Source organism: Radiomyces spectabilis (assembly GCF_025331425.1).
Source record: "Radiomyces spectabilis strain NRRL 2753 chromosome Unknown BYT42scaffold_3, whole genome shotgun sequence".
NCBI classification, from domain to species: Eukaryota; Fungi; Mucoromycota; class Mucoromycetes; order Mucorales; family Radiomycetaceae; genus Radiomyces; species Radiomyces spectabilis.
The window spans coordinates 514737-535311 of record NW_026251928.1 but is presented as its reverse complement, the minus strand read 5'-3'; the positions used below and the strand labels follow the sequence as shown (position 1 = coordinate 535311).

Sequence of the window (20575 nt, the reverse complement as noted above, 5' to 3'; positions counted from 1 at the left end):
GAAAAATCCGCGATCAATTTCCGACACTCATGATTTTTTAATTGTGTAGAAGAAAGCAAATAAACTCTATATTGCAAATAATATCACGATGTATGACAGTTGGTAAATGGCCAGTCACCAATAGTATATTGAATTGTGACAATACGGCAGATCGATAAGGTAGCATTTCTGCTTATCTGTGCCAAGAAAAAAATCTCAGAGAAATCTACGATTGAAAATGGAAAAAAAGAGCCCATGAAATAACGGACGAGAAAAAAAAAGTGAATAAAACATTAGCAGCAGGAGAAACTTGTTCTTTGTTTATTCGTTTGTTTACTCATTCATCAACATGCCTCGAAATCAACGATCTGGCTCCAAAGATTTGGCTACACAAGTGACGGATCACTTTATGCAGTTTGGCCGTCGTGAAGAACATCCCGCTCATCAAGACAAAGATTGGGCGCTTCTACGGGACCCTACGATCCATAATGAACGTTTAAACGCTATTAGACAAAAGCAAGGTTATATTATTGATATGGATGGTGTGATTTACCACGTACGTATGATGGTTCGATATTGTAACGAAAAAAATGGAACACTTATTCTTTAATAGGGAAGCAATTTACTGCCTGGGGCAAAAGAGTTTGTTGACTTTTTGAATAAGAATAACAAGAAATATCTTTTTTTGACCAATAATTCCGCCCCAACGCCTCGAGAACTTCAATCCAAGTTGGAACGTCTTGGTATTGAGGTATCGGCCGATCATTTCTTTACATCTGGACAAGCCACTGCCTATTTCTTAAAGTCGCAGATGCCAGAGGTGAGTTGACACACGTAAACTGACGTTGGGCCAAGTAAAACGTCTCGGAATATTTATATGAATCCATAGGGAGGAACTGTGTATGTCATTGGTGAACCAGGTCTTGCCTATGCGCTCTATGATATGGGATTCTTTATGAACGACCACAATCCCGATTACGTCGTACTTGGAGAATCTTCGATATACAATTTCGAAAAACTGACAAAAGCGGTTCAGTTGGTGCAGAATGGGGCAAAATTGATATCTACCAATTTGGATATTGAGACCCTGGACTCGAAAGGACGCAAGATTCCTGCCACTGGCGCTTTTACCGCCTGTGTGGAAGTAGTAACCAAGACAAAGGCTTTCTTTTGTGGCAAACCATCAGCGCTGATCATGCGATACGCGCAACGTGTGCTTGGTCTCAGTCGAGGTGAAACATGCATCATCGGGGATCGGATGGATACAGAGTAAGTTATTTCGTTTTGTGGGTCAGCGAATAGATTGAGATATTGATAACTTTATTCGTCTGAAAGCATCGTTGCTGGTATCACCTCCGAAATTGAATCGGTTCTCGTACTGTCTGGCGTAACAGAAATGAGCGACTTGTCGATGTTTGCCTATCGTCCGTATATCATTTTGGGTGGTGTGTACGAAATTACGGAGCAAGATCGTCGCGAGACAGAAACTGAACCCCAGGCCAGTATACCATGAAATTACTTGTAGTTTGTCCAAATTTACGCCCTTTATATAGTATCTAGAAGTGAAAAACATCTTTGATTTTTGTATAAATGCTGAAGCACTACTTGTATCTCAGGATAAAACTGCCAGTTGGTACACAGTCAGGTCAGATGTCGTGCAATAGTGTTTGCCCAATAAATTCATTGTCCCGATACGCTTTGTTCAGATAATGGATGGTGATATGATTGGAGTTGGGTGCTTTCTTAATTTACAATAACTATATTATGAAACATATATAAAGCCTACGCTGCGGCTGTATTAATTTTATGATCAAGCAGCGGACACTTCTTCTGGGGTGGGTGATCGAGGAGGGATTTCCGGTGGCGTGGAAGCAGCAATCATATCTGCTATATGACCCAAAGAGCGATCCTCTTCCTCAACGGCGTCTCGAATTCTGCTACTCGTTGTCTCCTTTTGCGTCGCTTCTTTTGCCTCACGGTTGGTTGGTGGCAAACGCTCGTTTTCAATATCGGATCGTCGTGCTTCCTCGAAAGTAGTAATGGCTATAGAAATGAGTGTTAGGGGACGGACGAACTATGGTTTACAATCGATAAGTTATCATACCATGCCGGATGCCTTCTGCTCCCAATCCCAATGTGCCTGCCGGCAATCTGCCACTGCCCGACAGGTTCTTCAATTCCATGACCAACTCTGAATTTTCCCGCAATACAGAGAATGTCCTCGATATTTTGCCCACGGCCAAAATCTTGTTTCTAATAACTTGACGACGCTCAGCAGTCCATTCCGTGGTCGACGCAGGTGCTAATGTTGGCGATAACGGATAGCCTGACAATTCTTCTGTGGAGGATGCTTGAAGTTCATCTTGAGAGCAGATATTGAGAATGGCAATCAGCATTGAAGTAACTACAATATAAATGGTAGTACGTTAGTGGTGGTTAGGTCATCGAAAGGACGATTCTTGCTGATTGACGTACTTTTTTCGCCCACAAACGGTAAGCTCCAGTTGAAGACGTTCATAAAGTTAGGTAACCAGTACGGATGAGGACTTGCATTGAACTGCCGAATATTGAGCACACTCTTATCATATCGCAATACAGCTGCCTTGTTGTTGTATACATCGATATAATTGGGAGCGGAGAAGATGGTCATCAAGACCGGAAATCCCGAAGCTTTGCTTTTTCGATACATGCGGTAACTATGGCAGCAAAGTATTATAAATACAGGTTTCTAACGCGCTTGATGCCAACCTACCCGTTTGCTTGAGCTTCATGAGCACGTATAATGGATAACAAGTTATTTCTATCGAGGAAATTCGCTGCTGCTCGATAACTGGAGTTGTCACGGGGTTAGCTACCGTGATCGTATCTCGTCTTGGAATGGAAACTAATTTGGTATTAATTTTACCTGTAAAAGTATGAACAACCACGCACATGGTTATGCTCAAACTTGGAATTCGTATCAGCGTCAAAGTCCTCAAAAGGATCGGACCACAACAGATCACACATCAGGCCACTGGTCGGAGTTTCTTGGAATCGGTCAATCTGAAATGAATAATAAAGCGAGTATTAGGTGCCATGTAAAAAAAACCTAACAAAACGTATCGAATAAAACATTTACTCCATCCACATCTTTCAGTGTCGCCAGATCCGGAGATAATCCACCGTGTACACAAAAGAACTGCTCGTTCACTACCGCAGCCAAAGGCAAGCTATCAAAGCATTCCATGACCACGTCATACACTCTCTCTGAATACTTTTGTTCACCTAGGGTATGGGGACATGGTTAGTTGATTTTAGCAAAGCAAAAGCAAAAGATCGGTAAAACACTTGCATTCCAGTTTGAAGGTAAAGTAATCTGTGAGATGACGACATTCATGATTGCCACGTAACAAGAAGAAGGTTTCAGGAAACCACAATTTGAAAGACCATAAATACAGCACGCACTAAATGATCAGAATGTTCAGCACTGTAAATTGATACAAGAGTTTCTCTTTGACCGCGCATACCTCGATAGAGAAATATCCACGATCTACATAGTCACCCAAGAATAGATACGGTGTCTCGCTCGGATCTCCACCCACTTCAAACAGTTTAAGCAAGTCATAAAATTGGCCATGGACATCGCCACAAATCGTAATAGGAGCGGGTAAATGCAAGAGGTTTGGTTCAGCACGTAGTACTTGTTTAGTTCGTTGTAAAATCTGTAAAGCTTGCTCTTCTGTTAACCGTCCTTCGTGAAAAAAATGATCCTTTAAGAACGCAAGATTGGGGCGACCGGGATGTTCTCGCGACCATAGCTGTTCGTCAGTTGCTTTGCTGAAAACAGGCGGTTCCACCTCTATGAATGCCATACACAAGTGAGAACGTTACTCATGACAGTATTGCACCAGAATCAATTGAATTACCTTTATCTACGCGTTCTTTGGTGCTTACGACACGTCCGTCGTCCATTGTATAAGAGGAAAAATTAACGGGAGATTTTTTGCCATTATTAACATTCATTTTTGTTAAGTCAAGAAAAAAAGAGAGAAAAAATGGCGTAGCATAAACTCCTCTGTCAATCGGTGAAGAAAACATTTTCTCTTGTCAAAAAAAAAAAAAAAAAAAAAAAAAAAAGTGGGTTTCAAGTGAAACCGCTGCACAGACGGGGACGTCAAGGGACCGGGAAACGAAAAAAACAAGTTCTATTTTGCTATATAAATTACAGTCAAAGCCAACCAGAAAACAGCAGAACTTTTTGTCATCTCTGCCACAGGACTTTTTCTCTTCAAAAAAGCCTGATTATGTTTTACTGGGCTCTTATCAAAATTCAGAATGGGATCAGCAGGATATGAGGGCAAAAAACCACAGCAACAGTCTTGAAATGTTCTATACTTGGCAGTTGCCTATCTTACGATAGCATCATTGTCATTCCACTTATTCTAGGAAAGGATATGATTGTATCATTTGTGCAGTCAGGTTATTGAATGATCCACCTCTTTTTCGGTGCAATTAAGCTTTTCCTTTCAGGGTGCGCTTTTTTACTTTTCAGTCGACCATTGGCATATGTTATCATGTGAATTGTGGCACTCAGGAATGTGCAACATGTGTGGCACCAAGGGACATTTTGAGTAAGACGAAGCCATTGAATCGATTTTTTGTTACCGTCTTCCTTTTTTGTCACCTATGTCTGAGATATGCCCTACATCTTCGATAACGTATCGAGGCTTCCGGCTTCTGTTTCAAGGCATAGTCCACATTTTCTTCCGTGAAGTTCAAGCCAGCGGTCTCCATCACATACCAACCAATGACCCGTGCATCTTCATCGTCGGTCCTCATGCCAATCAATTTGTTGACGGGATTGTCTTTTACAGTACGAATCCAAGACAATCTTATGCCCTCATGGCGTCTGTGTCATATAATCGTCCGATCATTGGCCATGTTGGCAAACTTCTAAGTGCCAGTAAGCAAATTATTTCGTAATATAAAGATATAGTCGGCACAGATAGTTGATATGCATTCGATCCGTAGTTCCTGTTGTTCGACCTCAAGATATTGTGAACAAAGGCACGGGTTTCGTTCTATATGATCTGAATGATCCGTATAAAATTCGCGGTCATGGCACTCGGTTCTTGGAGGAATTGCATCCGCGTGACTTTATCATTTTTTCGCGAAATTACAAGGGTCATGTTGCGCGCATTATTGACGATACCACACTGGAAATCACGCATGTTCTAAATATCCCAATTTCCGACCTTAGTGACCAAGGTCACAGCTTCAAGATTGCACCTCACGTCGACCAGACACCTGTGTATAACGAAGTATATCGGTATCTCGATAACCATGAATGTGTCACGGTGTTTCCTGAGGGTGGTAGTCATGATCGAACAGAAATGCTGCCACTCAAAGGTAACAATAAACCTATAACTGATACTGTAAGAAAATAGAATCACTTATTCTTTGTATTAGCTGGCTTTGCCGTCATGGCACTAGGAGCAATGGCTGAAACCCCCAACCTTAACTTGAAAATTGTTCCAGTTGGTACGTTGTACATTGTTTGGTCTGAAAGGTGGATATAGAGTAATAATCAAAATTCTACCAGGATTGAATTACTTTCATCCCGACCAATTCCGATCGCGAGCGGTGATAGCTTATGGACAACCGATTTCCATTGATGTCAAGGATGTGGAGGCGTTCAAGCAAGGAGGACAGCAAAAGCGGGAAGCAATTACAAGGCTGCTGGATCAGAGTGATGAAGCGTTTAAAAGTGTCACAACTACTGCACCTGATTACGAGACATTGATGGTACCAAAAGACGACACTGATACATGCTGAATTCATCTAATGGGTATATTGGATTTAGGTGATTCGAGCAGCTCGACGTCTTTATCAACCAACAAAATTATGCAAGCCAGCAATTGAACAAAGCGTGAAACTGAATCGATCATTTGGCGTTGGGTGGACAACATTAAAAGATGATCCACGGCTAAAGATTCTTACGCGTAAAGTCAAACTGTACAACGAAACATTATTATTCTTTGGGTTGCGTGATTATCAAGTTGAAAAACTCAATGTCACTCCCATTCGAGCTGCTGTACTGCTATTCCAAAGGATCACCAAACTGATCCTTCTTGCTGGATTTGGCCTTCCAGCGTAAGTGCCCGACTATCAACTATCAGCATATGGACCGCTTAACACCATCACCTCTTTGTGATAGATTGATATCAAATCTACCTGTTATCTGGCTTACTCATTTTATCAGCAAAAGGAAACAAAAAGGTTTGTCTTGCATTGGAGACTTGGTTTCTGGGTGCCAGTCAGTAAATGAATTAATATCGTTCTAAATTAGAGGCTCTCGCTGGTTCAATGGTCAAAATTGCAGCTAAAGATGTGATCGCCACCTGGAAAATAATTGTTGCTGCGTTTGCAGCACCTATGCTTTACGCTGCTTATACTGCAATCTACATTGCTTATCTTATAAAACATCGCCCCACCATGTCAACAAGATCAAAGATGATAAGAGCTGCCATATCTTGGATCATGCAACCCCTAATGCATTACGTTTTGATGAGGTTGGGAGATTCAGGCCGCGATATTTACAAGTGAGTAATTTTATATTACCGATGGATATGAAGACTGAATGATTCCGCTAGATCCATCAAACCATTGTTTTTGGCTATCCGAAATCCGGAATGCGGGAAGCTATTGCAAGCCTTCCGCAGTGAACTTTCGCGAGACATTACGGAATTTGTCAATGAAAATGCGTCTGTCATGTTATCGGACGTCTACAAAGAATCCAATCCAGAGTCCAGGGCACAGACAAACATTGTTTAGCTGTCATTGACCCTGCCTTCCCGGACGCGCCCTGACTTACCCTATTAATGTTTAGATCGAAATAGACTATTATTGATTCCTCCGGTGCAATTTAAATTCAATCGTAGGTTGTTTGGTTCATGTTGCCAAACTATCATAAACTTCCGTGGGGTGTATATTCCGATGAAGACTTGTGATGAAATATACTATTTGTTCTTGCCACTTTGTTGAGAAAAGTCTATTTTTGATTCCGAAGAACTAGATACAAACAGAGATATTAGGATCCATTTGCAACTTTTTGTTTGTAGCAGCTCGGAAATTTGACGCCATCGAGAAAACATATAAAATGAAGCATGGTCCTTTGTTAGACTATCGTCACCTTTGATCTATGCCCAACTTCAACCATACATACATCATCTTCTTGTTGACCCTCCTGGTGTCAGGTACGTTGTACACACGATCCAGCCTAGTGGCATGTAATCTCATTATATTAATCGTGATCTATGTTCAACAGCTCGTGCAGCCGACCAGGAGGGCCAAGGTTCGGCTGAAATGTCCATGTTGAACAATGCTATTGCTGCTGCTGCTGCGACGCGCAATACACCCTCCTTAAAAGCTACCTCTTTCGAAGTCGATGAAGACGAAGACGACGAACTTATGGAAGCCGCTGAAGTAGAGCAAGAAGCAGAAGAAGAAAGCGTAGACGAAGATGATGATGACGCCGAAGTACAAAAAGACGACACGAGAGCTGCTGTCACTGTTACAGTTCAAACTACCGTGACAACCACTGCTAGGCGCGCACGTGCTACCAAAACGTCGCCTGCTACTGCTGTCCCTACCGATGGCAAAGCCCGCGACGGAAACGGTAACGGAAACGGCAACGGCAACGGCAACGGCAACGGCAACGGCAACGGCAACGGTGGCAATGGTAATGGCCACGGTGGAAACGGCGGCGGCAATGGCAATGGCCACGGTGGAAACGACGGCGGCAATGGCAATGGCCACGGTGGAAACGGCGGCGGCAATGGCAATGGCCACGGCGGAAACGGCGGCGGCAATGGCAATGGCCACGATGGAAACGGCGGCGGCAATGGCAATGGCCACGGTGGAAACGACGGCGGCAATGGCAATGGCCACGGTGGAAACGGCGGCGGCAATGGCAATGGCCACGGTGGAAACGACGGCGGCAATGGCAATGGCCACGGTGGAAACGACGGCGGCAATGGCAATGGCCACGGTGGAAACGACGGCGGCAATGGCAATGGCCACGGTGGAAACGACGGCGGCAATGGCAATGGCCACGGTGGAAACGACGGCGGCAATGGCAATGGCAATGGCAATGGCAATGGCAACGGCAATGGCAATGGCAACGGCGATGGCAATGGCAATGGCAACGGTGGCAATGGCAACGGCAACGGCAACGGCGGAAACGGCGACGGCAAAGGCCACGACGGAAACGGCAATGGCAATGGCAATGGCAATGGCAACGGCAACGGCGGAAACGGCGACGGTAACGCGCTTGGAACAACCGTACTTCCAGATGTGTCCACCGGTATTGCTTCGAACGTTCAGAGCGCTACCGCAGTGCCTGTTCCTGCTGTACCAACTGCTACTGGTGTCCCCGAAGAAAACAAAGGTGGCAACGACGGCAACGGCAACGGCAACGGCAACGGCAACGGAGGCAACGGAGGAAACGATGGAGACAACGATCACAAGAAATCTACCAAGACCACACGCACAGCTTGGTGGGAAACGTCGTCCTCTGATATGTCATCCTCGAGTTCTGCTACAACTGCAACCATGACGACCGAGCCTAACCCACTGTTGGTGACCGCTACTGGCAACGCCCATTCCAGCATGCTCGGTTCCCTGCTCACTGCCAAACCAACAATTTCAGGTTCTCCCGCCAACAGCAAGGTCGCTTTCGGATCCAAGTTGGTCAGCATGTCGTCCGGTAAAATGCGATCCAGTGGCAAACCAGATCCTACCAAGTCAGCTGCCCCTACGAGCGCGTCCTTTGCAAGCTTTAGCCTTGGCTCCAGCAATGACTCGAAGAATGCCAAAACTGCCTCGGCTATGAATAGCAATGACTCCACATCCGCCGGTATGGTGACCTATGGAAAAGTATCCGCTTTCACCGTGGTTATCGCCAGTATCATTATGAGTGTTATTTTCTACTAGAACGATCCTTCATTGTATCGACATTTAAAATTAAATAAAATTGCCTAATTTAAACTCTCAAAAAAACAAAAATCGCATGTACATGGTAAAAGATCTTAGTTAAGGGCATCCAATGATACCATTATGGTAGGATAAACCAGTTTCTCAACGATTCAAAAACAGACATGCTAATAGCCGAGTTGGGAATACCCCAAGCAATGCGTGCCAGCATGCCACGAGTGAATGCTCGCCATTCGCCTTCCGTAATCCACATGCGCTCGATAATCTTCCAGGGACCTTGTCGATAAGCTGCTCCTTCTTCTGCAGATGATATTTGCCATCGCGTTTTCACAATATCAAGAGGAGTCGATACCACCGTGGCTAACCCGCTGGCAATGATCGCGCACATCAAGTACACGGGAAATGAAAGCTCTGTAGCAGACCCAGCTAACATCTTTAAGCGTTCATAGACCACGAAGTAAACCATTGTATGCGGCACAAATACAGCCAGGGTGATCCAATAACCTTTGTAAAAGCCGAGGATCCCCTCTTGTTTCCAGATTTTGGACGCCAGATGTCGCAGTTCGGTATGTGATTCGCTCTGCATGCAGCTTTTCAGAACCTCCATAGGAGTGAAGAAAATACCACCGGCCATCTCTGCTATGCAACCCGATATAAGATGATTCAACGCACTGTCACGATGCATAAAAGTATATACGCTCAGCCAATCCTTGACTGTTTCATAGGAGGTCAGATAAACGGCCAGTGCAGGCACACAGAATAGTAACGATATAGAGAGGCCGCGATATAAACTTGTCAGCGGCCAACGAGCATAAAACGCTGTCCTGGTATCGGCAGCCGACTGAATCGCTTCATAATTGGGATTAGAGCGGCTGATCTGGATCCGTGTCTTGATTGTGTCCACTGCAAAACAAAAAAAAAAGTGCAAGTAGATTAGCAATCCCAATGCTATCAACTGCGGCCTCCATTCGTAACGCATGTTTACATGGGTGGGTTATAAAACGTGCTAGTAAGGCAGCAATGGCTGAGGCTACAAGCGTGTCTGCATCCATTGCCATGGTTAGGCGAACTGGAACTGGGCTGGCTTTTCACGAAAAGTGGACTTCAGCTGCTGCAGCTGAAAAAGTTAATTTCGTTCCTGAATGGTCTCAGCGAACCGCAAATTAAAGTGTCGTTGAACAAATGTTTTCTCTTTTAAAAAAATCGGCAAAACAATCATAAAACCATCATGGAGACATGTGAGGATACATGTTCTGGATCAATAAATCAGTAAATTCGTCTTAATTTCGGCACATTGGTGGGACATACCGGTTACGGCTTGTTAATTTACTCACATCATCAAGCACAGTCAGTGATGATACCAAATGAACTATCATCTACAGATGAACTGTAAGGTCCCATTATCTACAAAAGTTACGGACACAGTTGAAGTGCCATGTTCACTTGTTTATGATCATGCTTTGCGAGTCTAACTACGGCCGTGGTGGATGGATACTGAACCATACTTTGACCACTGTACAAGTTTAATAACCTACGGATACATACAATAGTACCACAGTAGATGGTATATATGCTTCGCTTGCTGCAGGCGGTACTTGCCTCAACTGACTGTGGGCAATCATTATTTCCCAGGAAGCCAAAGCAACGATCACACTTGTTACAAATGCTCTTCATGCAATGTATCGATTACCTTGCCTCATTTTTTTTCAGCTTGTCTCCCCCAAAATAATTCGATGGACTGATAAAGAACCGATTGAGCGCACCATAAGAGAGCATCCACCCTACTATTTTATCGGAGCTTATGATACGATACTATCTATCATCATATCGAGATATAAGTGAACATAATTCACGAATCTAAATAAAATCATTTTTTAATCAACAAATTTCTTTTGGGAAGATATCTGAACTGAAAGGAATTTTCTTTTGGTTATCGTCAGTATGGGAGATGATTATAAATCCAGCGATGGCGACAGTTGGAGCCCTGACATCAAACAGCGCCAGAGATTTTCGTCTGATGAACTGCAAATATTGGAACAAGCATATCTGTGTGAGCCACACCCACCGCCGAGTTTAAGAAACGATTTGGCTCTGCGCATAAACACAAATCCTAGTCGCATTCAGATCTGGTTCCAGAATCGAAGAGCCAAAGAGAAAAAGCAAAGGTTAATGATTGCTATGCCGAAGCAGACTTCATCGGATCCGACGACCGCTGGTATGGCGAGACCTTTCCCTTCTTCCACGTACCATCCAATGGACCCATGCAACGCAGAATTCATTTCGGTGATAACTCCATACGAGCTGGGAGCTTCGAATATACAAACAATAGCACCAGCATTACAAACTGCATCCTACCCGTGTACTGCTAATTTAGGAAATACAGTGTTATCAGAATCCTTGCCATTTGTTACATCATATCCTCTAGCTTATAACGCTGATATATCCACGAAACATCAACGGCCCACTGAAGCAAGTGCCGATGATCTCACTGTGATTATGGAACAGCATAACCTGACAATGAACCGTCCCACGACGTCAGCAAATGCTGTCAGGATTTTATCACATGAAGCATGCCATGAACGCCAACAAGGAGGTAAATATAACCATTAATTTACATGCGTATACTTAGCAGGGAGGATGTGTCATCCAGCGGACAAAGTATTGACCTCAATAGATGATAGGCGATTGGATTGTGACAACAGCGAACAAAGCGGAAGGACATACAGAAAATGATAGGAAATAAACCTAAAAGCCTGGCTCTGTGGATAGGATTTTCCATGAACGCACTTGCAAAATATGTTTAATGATAATGTGGTACTTCATTTCTCGATGTGCAAAGTGATAAAGTCATTTTCCTTTTGGTTTACTGTTGTGAATTTTTCAACTGGTGTTTATTCATGATATGTTTTTGTCCTCCCCTTTTTTTTACACACTAAAACAAACAGATGGAGATGGGCGCCAATCAACAACAGAAACGAGTCTATTGAAGGCAATAGGGGACAAAGCAATTATTTTGTATGAAGCGAGAAATCACTTAAAGTTACTCGGTTTTCTTGGCGGCAGTTTTCTTTATCATACCAATGGCTTGACCATAGACGGCTTGAGCTTTTTGATTGGCCACGTTACCGTACTCATGTGCCAAAGAACAAGCACGATGACTGTACTGCGCCACATGGCTATCGATGATGTCTTGATTTTGGAGGTATAAGCGAGGCAGAGTAAACAAGCCTACCAAGAAGACACCGACCAGATACTTTGTTGACACGTATTTAGCCACGGTCCAAATCAGGTAGGAAGCCATGAAAGCAACAGCGGACCGGGTATTATTCTCAATCAACACTAATTTGGCAAGTTGTTGGGCAATCAATTCGGTGATGTCCACTGTCAACTGCGCAGCACGAGTAACACGATCACGGGGAATGTACGGACCACCTTTGCTTTGGAGTCGAGCACTATATGTTATAAAAACAAAGGATCGTGTCAGCTATCGTCTAATAAGCAACATTCAACAAAAAGTGCGGCCATGTAATCAGACGCATACGAATGTGTGTACACGCGTTATCTCTTCTCGCAACACTTGCAGATACATCCCATCGTTTTTAGCTTTTTTTTTTCAACTTACACATGAGGATGGGTGATATTTTCAGCGGTTTTACCACCAATGATTCTTTGACTTTGTTTGTGCGTATTGACATAGATCCAGTTCAGACCTGTGAGGACCGTAAAGAAACCGGCAACAATTTGCAATAATGAGTAGTACTGAGTCAGGATTAAGACGCTCAATGACAGAGACAACACAGTGACGCTTCGTTTGGGGTTTTCCCAATAGATTAACGATTTGACTCTGGACTTGACGTATCTTGTTGGATCTTTTGAAACGTTTTAGAATGTGCAATCAAAAAGTCACGTATTTTCTCCACTGCATAGAACATCCAGAACAGCGAAGATATGCTTACCCTCATCGAAGTTGAGTTGCGGCGATGTGTACACGTTCTTGCTGAAACTGTTGGCAAGATTGGTTGCAGCTGTCTTGGTTGCCGAAGGCTCAAAAGGAGCTGTGGTCAAAGGAGGCAACTGGGCCTCTTCTTTCTTGGCAGGCAAGGTTGCCGAATTGGGAGGAGTCATTTCGCTTGGTTGGTTCATTGGTGTTCCGTCTAAAACAACACGTTGATAAATACTCTTTGAAAGGGTATACGCCGATAGCGTACAAAGTGCGCCAAGAACTTACTATTAACATCTTTCTGGGCATCTACGGTAGGTGCAGTGATATTGTTGGATTTATTGTCAATATCCGTAGTGTCGGTCATGTTACAGAGATAGAAGCAGATAACAAAGTACGAAACGGAAAGAAAGGGAAAAGAAAAGAAAAGGAAGAAGAAAGAAAACTACACAAGAAAAAAGAAGGCAAAATAAAAAAGAGAAAAGCGGGTTTTTAGTGCAAATAGGAGCAATATGTTTCATGCTCGAAGCCGTCCAGGATGGAACACTTGTCGGCATTTGGTCATTCTTTGTCACACAATGAAATGCATATTCGGAGGTTGTCTAACCAAAGCCAACTATTTTATGGCTGAATCTTTTATTCTTCGTCCTCATTGTCCCTGAGCATAAAGCGAATAGTCTCTGTAAATTTTTTTAATCGCTCCAGCTGCTTGATGGGCAATGCCATGAGATCAAAGCTTATGCAGACGTTATTTTGATCATCCGATAGTGCAGGCACTTTTGGATAACGTTGGCTAAAGTGGTTCAACAATGTGTACCGTGCATTCATTCTAACGAAGAGAGGTCAATGATTAGCTTTTCCATTCATGTCTGTGCGATAATAAAAAAAAAATAATGATTTCTTTACCGTTTTCCTACGTCGATGGCTTCTGAAGTAGTTGAATGTCTTTTCGCAATAGCTTCAGCTTTCATTGAATCTTCCAAGGTGGCTTCATGGATAAGCAACGTAGCGTCTCGGCCCGCTTCGACTAAGCTATCGCAAGGTCTTGTGTCACCCGAATACCTATTCCGATCTTTGTTGAGTACTAATTTTCAAATGGGAAATATGAAATAAACAAAAATACTCACACGAGCTTCCAGCCTGATTCATGCTCCAACGTAAGCCCGTAAGCCCATCGACAATGGATAACCTCTACAGTCTGCATGTCTTTCAAGCCCAAGGATCGCAGAAGCTTTCCCAACCTATATAGGGAGGTTAACACTTCACGAACGATGATGGCAAAAAAAATAAAAAAAATTGGTCAGGAAGCTGGATACGTTACTTGGCCCTGTTAAATTTTGGATCGGAAAACCTCTCATTCTGAATAAATCGAATCTGTTTCGAGGGTGGCTTTGGTCCAAAATATTCCACCTCACTGTATTCTTGTAGCCAACGACGATATATATGCGGTGCAACGACGTATAGACTTTTCTTTCGATCTTGGGAATTGAGCTATACACGAGTCAGCAAAGTATACACCTGACACGCTGAAACGTTGGCCTACCTTCCACCATTTAGTGAGCAGTTGCATTACGCCCAGATGATGATCGGCGTGTAAATGCGATACGAAAATGCATCGAATAGCATTTAACTCTTCATCGAGTTTTTCTCGTCCAAAATGACGCATCATTTGACCATAAGTGCCTTCGCCAGCATCAAGAAGAATAGACCCAGATCCAGGAATCTTTACCAAGGTGCCACTCACTGCCGATCGTGTAAACATTTTTTTTCATTCACTGTGTGTAACCGAGAAATATCACCTCGTCAAACTTACCATTGCGGGTTTTAGAAGGAATGGCGCTGCCCGTCCCTAGTGTGATGATCTGCACATCGGCTCCTGGAAATTGTATGTCCATACTGACTTTATCTGCTTCCGTTCTCGCAAGCTGGACTGCTTTCACGCTCTTTTCATCTCCTTCATATTTTTCCACTTCAGAAGCCAGGATATTGTCATGGTCAAAAGTCCATCGTTCCAAAGACTGTTGATATAAACCGTTACGAGGTTCCAAGTCGTATTGCATCATATTGCTCAGTGGTGTAACTTTGGGTGGCAATCCTGTAACTGCCAATAGGGAGAAACTTGTTAGTTGCAAATTGTATTTCATGCACAGACACACGTCTGCATACATACATTCACTGAGCAATTTCGCGGGACGGTTATTGTACTTTGGTATAGAAAATATATCTTTGTCCAATCTGGAAAGTTTGTACTGCTGTAATGCATGACTCTGGAATTGGACTGTTTGAGCACAGATCTCTTCGGAACCGACAATGTGCTATCAACGATAAATGAGCAAACAAATGTTTGTAATGATACAGCATTTTTCAAGCTTACATCGGTTTTGGGGCTAAACTTATTCATCCAAGCTCGGTATCGTTCGTCTTCAAGTACTTGTTTTCCCAGTAGATGGATAATTAAGTTTGGCCGGGAACTTTCGTCTGTCGTCTGGTATTCCTTGAACATGGACGATGTAGTCAAAGATTCAATGTAATCCACGCTGGGACAGTCTATCACAAGAAACAACTGGAGGGCGTTCTATTGTTTAGCTTTTTTGCGATACAGTAAGACTACTTCAAGGTACTTACATGACCAGGAGCAGCCGGGCTAACGACTTGTTCCGGTTTGATGACCCGTCCATCTGCCAGTGTGACGGGAATGCCCTTGTGTAGTTTACCTATTATCGATTAAACATATATAACACATTTGCTGGGATCACACAATGGCTTACCATAGTCTGGACCTGGTTTCACACCAAGGTCTAAAGCGGCTTGCTTGTTGAATTTACCAGGCAACTCAGGGCCTCGACAGATATAGGACACAGCGGCAGGATACGGAGTGGTACGAGGAAGAGGGCTCTTCAGATATGCTGTTTGTCGCTTATTGGGCTGTGATTGGATCCGGTCGGGCACAGGTGCAATTTCTTCCACTTCCGCTTTGAGAGGTTCACCATCTGCCGCAATTAACTGAATTTTGGCATCGCTTATCTGGGAGGTCTTGGATAGTGGGTGTTGTCGTGGTGTACAAGGTGACTCGATGGTGTGTCCGGGAGCATTTTCGGGACCTTTATTACTGAACATTTGTAATAGCACGTCGCGGCGATAGGCCATTTGCTGTTCCGCTGACATGTGTTCAAATGGATCAGGCCTGCCTGATTCAGAGTCGGATCCGGACTCGGAGCTAGATCCCTCAGAAGCAGACTCTACGCGACGACGCTTTCTAGGGCTTTGATCTGGAAGTCCAGAGGCCGCAGTAGGGAGTATGACGACTGGTGTTACTGTTAAATTGCCATCCGAGAATTTGGAAGTTGGGTTGCCATCGAATTCATGCGTTTCCACTGCCATACTCGTTCTAAGTTTTATGATTTCGAAATTAATATACGGCTCCATCAATGAATAACTGATGCTTCAGTTTGTTATACCTATACACAAACGGACGAGTGGCGACCATCAAGTGAGTCAGGTTCCTTCCACCGTGAATATGTAAATTTTGTGTACCGGCATCTGCCAGCGTCAGAAGCATGCCTAAAGTTTCAACAGGTCAGAAAAAAAAACTTCATGCGGCTTCTTACTCAATCATAAAAGTGATCGCTTACCTATCATGCCACCGACACACTCCCACTCAAGACGTGTCAAAAAGATATTTTTGAGTTTGCTCAATCGAACTTTCTCCTCCACGCACAGTCTTTGCGTTCCTTCGCGGCAGTTGAACATATATCTCTGAGAGTCATAATGAACTATCAAACTAGGTGGACCCTCAGCTGAAGCCTGTCCAACAACTTGAATATAAGCCTTCATTCCACGTCGTTGACCGTATAAAGATGATGCTTGGGATAATAGAGAATCTTGGAAACGCCACTGATAACCTGTTGTTCTTCCGACAAAACTAAATCTCTTATCGAAGCGAGTAGTATGGATTGATCGACGTAGAATGTACAATGTCGATGCCACAACGGTTGATGGCATATAAGAAGCAGCTCGAAATGGTCTTGTCTTGATATCTTTCCGAAAATCGTTAATGCTTCAGCCTTCCGAAATTTTCGGCAAGAAAACGAGTCCTATTAAGCAACGCCACTTGCCAATTTGCATGATTTCTTGAATACGAGAGAGAGGAGTGAAGCTGATTGTGGCAATGCTGTTTTTGTCGTAATTCCTTTAGTTTAGAAGAATAGCGAAGATAGTAAAACGAGTTCGTATATGTATGAATTTATTGAATGAGTAAAAAAAAAAAAAAAGCAACGCGCCTGCTATCACTTGTGAAGGTATATGTATTATATTAAGGAAAATGAATGAAATAAAATGCAGTTACACGTTACGATGGCCATTCTCGTTGCGCTCATTCTCATTGCGCTCATTCTCGTCTCGTTCATTTTCATCCCGTTCATTTTCGTCTCGCTCGTTCTCTCCGCCACCAGCAGCAGGAGCAGCTCGCCCTCCTCCGCGTCCACGTTCACCACGATCGCCACGTTCGGGACGCTCATTCTCGTTTTCGTCAGGTTCGTTTTCGTCAGGTTCGTTCTCACGTTTTTTATGCTTCGCTCCGTGAACAGCAGGACTAACAGTGGAAGAATTATCGGCGGCTACAGGTAGTTTGCGGATACCCGAATGACTGGCGGTTGCAGGTGCTTTTTTGAAACTAGGCTCCTTCGTTACTGGTTCAGCGGCTTCTTTTGCTTCCTTTGTGGCGGGTTCTTTGGTCGGTTTTTCGGCCATGGTCGGTACTTCTTTTGTGGGGGCTTCCTTGGTAGCTGGATCAATGGCCTCTTTTGCTTCTGTCAAAGGTGCTTCCTTCGTTGCAGGTTCGGAGGCTTCTTTTGCTTCGACAGTAGCAGGCTCCTTGACCGGCTTTTCAGCAATCGTGGGTGCTTCTGTTAAGGGGGCTTCTTGGGTAACAGGCTCGGATGGTTCTTTTGCCTCTGTCATAGCAGGCTCTGGAACGGGTTTCTCGGCAATCGTTGGAGCTTCTTTCAGCGGTACTTCCTTGGCAACAGGTTCAGCGGCTTCCTTGGCCTCCTTGGCTTCTTTAGCTTCCTTGGTAGAAGCTTCCTTCGCTTCTTTAGCCTCCTTGACTTCCTTGGCTTCTTTCACTGGAACTTCCTTGACAACCACTTCCTTTGCTTCTGGCGCCTCACCAGCTTCGCCTGCTTCACCGGCTTCTCCAGCTTCACCAACTTCACCAGCTTCACCGGCTTCACCAACTTCGCCTACTTCGCCTGCTTCGCCGACTTCACCGGGCACAGCTTCGGGTGCAACAACTTCCACGGCCTCTGGTGCGTCGGGAGTCACCGGATCTGGCGACGATGGTTCAGTGATCTCGGGCGGATCGTTTGAAGGTGGGTCAGGGGAAACAGGTTCCCATACTTCTGGCGATTCCAGAGAAGGAGGATCGGGCGTTGAAGGGTCTACGACGGAAGGAGATACACCGGAGGGTGGGTCTGGAGACGATGGCTCGGAAATCTCTGGAGCTTCTGTAGAAGGTGGACCGGGTGATGGTGGACCAACGCTCGGAGGGGCTTTAGTAGATGGCATACCGGCCACACCAGGTTCACTGATCATGGGAGAGTCAGTAGATGGTGCATCGGGATAGGGTAAGCTGACTTCTGATGGTGTATCAGGTGAAGCCAAGTCAAAGTCCACTGTTGTGTCAGGACTTCCAATGTCTGGAGATGAGGGATCAACATTGAACCCCGCACTGGTCGCATCCGTATCAGGCGAGAAGCCGTCAAATGACATATGGTCCATAGCACCAAAGCCGGCAGAACCAAAATTTCCATAACCCCCACGTTTGTGGAATCGGGGTCCATATTCCTGTTCGTCAGGTTCTAATTGCGTGTACCACAGATTAGTATCAATACAAATTTCCACGATTATATCCTACACGCAACATTACCGTTTTCGTCAGGCTCATTTTCGTCGCCAATGTCCCTCCCCATTCCGTTGGGGTTAACCATGGGACCAATTAACGACGGTTGGGCATTGTTTGCAGTTGTGTCATAGGCGGGATCCACTGGAGGATAGCTACCGGGTTGTAGATAGCTGGTATGCTTTCGGTAACCGTTGGGCGATGGGTTACCGTAGACCGGGGGCTTTCCTATTTCTGAAGGCAGTTGCAAGGCTTTATCACTGATAAGGAAATTTTAGAGGATCATTATTTCGATTTACGTGAGCGCGACATCACTTACGCAAGAGTACCAATAAATGTCTCGCTTAAGCCACGTGTTTCGAGACGATACGGGATTATGGCAGCTGAACACAGTTCGGCCGCAAACAGTGCTCCTACTAGAGCAATAGCTTTTGTAATATACATTACTTATGGCGTAAAAACAGGAAAACTGCATCGGCTGGGCCATTGTACTTTATATACAAGCAAGGCACACGCAGAGATCAGAAAATGATTAAGTGGAATGAAGAATAGGTAGGAGAAGAAGATCAAGCCATGCATAGCTCTTACCCTGGATATCCAGGGGTAAGAGACGTACTTGTTGAAACTTTGGCTCTATCGCAGGGGACAGAGGGACAAGTACAGAATCCATTGTTCTTTCTTTTTTGATACTGTCAACATTCCATAAAACTTGCATTCCAAAAGAAAGTTGATGATAAATGACTGGCTTTTCATAATTAAAAAGAACATGATGGCCAATTTGCAGGAGCCAAGGGGATCCATTCAGTAACTCACCGTTTGAACTCTGACGATATTTTCGATCAACATGCGCATATCATCCAGCCTAATTTAAAGCTGTTGAAGACACATTCTATAAAAATATCAGCTTACGTTAGGAGTCTGTGCGATGACGCGTAGTACTACTGATTCCCTCCACGTTAGCGTGTTATTTAAAAAAGATCTTCCATAACGTAATAAGCGATAGTCTTGAAGTTCCACCTAGATTTCATTTCACATCGTTGTCTCGTCTTGACGATCTGGCTAAATATCGAAATAGCCATCTGACCAACTATAATCATGTAATGAAACACTATTACCCAAGTACCTCGAGTGACGATCTTGGCCTTTTTTATTCATGCCATCTTTGGTATAGCAATTATAGCCAGCACCATCAGGGTATGATTGATGACCTTCACTGCTTGGGGTCCTTTTTCACAAGTCACGTCGCTCATTTATTTCCTTAGAGAGAAAAGCGACCTCTCAAGCCGTTGTCGCATTTCTTTTTAGGAGCGTGGGAGTTATGGCATAGTTATGTTCAGATGCAAACGTCTGAGGATTTGTGTCTTCAAGGCCTTCATCACAAAAAAAAAAAATTCCACCGACATAGTATAATCATATGATGAACGAGTATAAACGAAAAACATACATTCTTCCCCCGACAGTAATCGCTCTTCTGATGATAGTACTGACCCTAACCGTAAAAACATACCAACGGTACTCGTATTCTTCATTTGACTTCTTCAGCGTCACTAAGAAGAAAAATGGGGCGAAGCGAGTTGACGACTCTAGCAGGTGATTAGTACAGACCGCAGTTTGGGCAACTGCCAATAAACTTTTTGCATCTTCAATTTGGATAATGTGCCCATAAAGCTACTAAAGGGACAAAAGTAAGTTTTTCAACAAATGCTATAAAATTATAGTGCTGCCAATAGGGGATATGTGGGATAAAACTAACACCACTAGACGTTGTCTTTGGTAGGATGACA

General features: G+C 44.0%; 8 protein-coding genes across 8 annotated transcripts; 3 read left to right on the top strand and 5 right to left on the bottom strand.

Moving 5' to 3' along the window:
- The first annotated feature begins 264 nt into the window (after window positions 1–264).
- Window positions 265–1670, top strand: BYT42DRAFT_559091 (HAD-like domain-containing protein). Its single transcript, XM_051567074.1, has 4 exons — window positions 265–535; window positions 593–799; window positions 869–1248; window positions 1315–1670. The coding sequence occupies exons 1-4, from the start codon at window positions 329–331 to the stop codon at window positions 1490–1492; spliced, it is 972 nt and encodes a 323-aa protein (XP_051425956.1). The 5' UTR covers window positions 265–328; the 3' UTR covers window positions 1493–1670.
- Window positions 1671–4054, bottom strand: BYT42DRAFT_559084 (calcineurin). Its single transcript, XM_051567073.1, has 9 exons — window positions 3885–4054; window positions 3486–3817; window positions 3311–3422; window positions 3098–3243; window positions 2885–3021; window positions 2732–2809; window positions 2455–2675; window positions 2084–2383; window positions 1671–2022 (listed from the first exon to the last, which is right to left on the bottom strand). The coding sequence occupies exons 1-9, from the start codon at window positions 3979–3981 to the stop codon at window positions 1790–1792; spliced, it is 1656 nt and encodes a 551-aa protein (XP_051425955.1). The 5' UTR covers window positions 3982–4054; the 3' UTR covers window positions 1671–1789.
- A 590-nt stretch (window positions 4055–4644) lies between these two features.
- Window positions 4645–5793, top strand: BYT42DRAFT_492071 (uncharacterized protein; the record flags this gene model as incomplete). The annotated part of the gene is made up of 4 exons (XM_051564123.1): window positions 4645–4921; window positions 4990–5367; window positions 5428–5499; window positions 5561–5793. 4 exons carry the CDS (start codon window positions 4645–4647, stop codon window positions 5791–5793), a joined length of 960 nt encoding a protein of 319 aa, XP_051425954.1.
- Window positions 5794–6297: 504 nt separating this feature from the next.
- BYT42DRAFT_492044 (uncharacterized protein) lies at window positions 6298–6792 on the top strand (the record flags this gene model as incomplete). Its single annotated transcript, XM_051564119.1, has 2 exons — window positions 6298–6560; window positions 6612–6792. Coding segments are annotated over 2 exons (444 nt in total), but the record flags the coding sequence as incomplete, so codon positions are not given.
- Window positions 6793–9073: 2281 nt separating this feature from the next.
- Window positions 9074–10004, bottom strand: BYT42DRAFT_491852 (mitochondrial carrier domain-containing protein; the record flags this gene model as incomplete). The annotated part of the gene is made up of 2 exons (XM_051564105.1): window positions 9074–9855; window positions 9938–10004. The coding sequence occupies 2 exons, from the start codon at window positions 10002–10004 to the stop codon at window positions 9074–9076; spliced, it is 849 nt and encodes a 282-aa protein (XP_051425952.1).
- A 1730-nt stretch (window positions 10005–11734) lies between these two features.
- On the bottom strand, window positions 11735–13333 carry BYT42DRAFT_559078 (Reticulon-domain-containing protein). Its single transcript, XM_051567072.1, has 4 exons — window positions 13181–13333; window positions 12909–13106; window positions 12575–12821; window positions 11735–12404 (listed from the first exon to the last, which is right to left on the bottom strand). The coding sequence occupies exons 1-4, from the start codon at window positions 13257–13259 to the stop codon at window positions 11993–11995; spliced, it is 936 nt and encodes a 311-aa protein (XP_051425951.1). The 5' UTR covers window positions 13260–13333; the 3' UTR covers window positions 11735–11992.
- BYT42DRAFT_559077 (beta-lactamase-like protein) lies at window positions 13334–16985 on the bottom strand. The gene is made up of 12 exons (XM_051567071.1): window positions 16525–16985; window positions 16351–16453; window positions 15661–16280; window positions 15518–15606; window positions 15267–15455; window positions 15063–15207; window positions 14706–14993; window positions 14436–14635; window positions 14214–14383; window positions 14020–14133; window positions 13799–13954; window positions 13334–13721 (listed from the first exon to the last, which is right to left on the bottom strand). Exons 1-12 carry the CDS (start codon window positions 16892–16894, stop codon window positions 13529–13531), a joined length of 2637 nt encoding a protein of 878 aa, XP_051425950.1. The 5' UTR covers window positions 16895–16985; the 3' UTR covers window positions 13334–13528.
- Window positions 16986–17233: 248 nt separating this feature from the next.
- BYT42DRAFT_543497 (uncharacterized protein) lies at window positions 17234–19461 on the bottom strand (the record flags this gene model as incomplete). The annotated part of the gene is made up of 4 exons (XM_051565697.1): window positions 17234–18750; window positions 18819–19051; window positions 19111–19207; window positions 19380–19461. The coding sequence occupies 4 exons, from the start codon at window positions 19459–19461 to the stop codon at window positions 17234–17236; spliced, it is 1929 nt and encodes a 642-aa protein (XP_051425949.1).
- Window positions 19462–20575: the final 1114 nt, after the last annotated feature.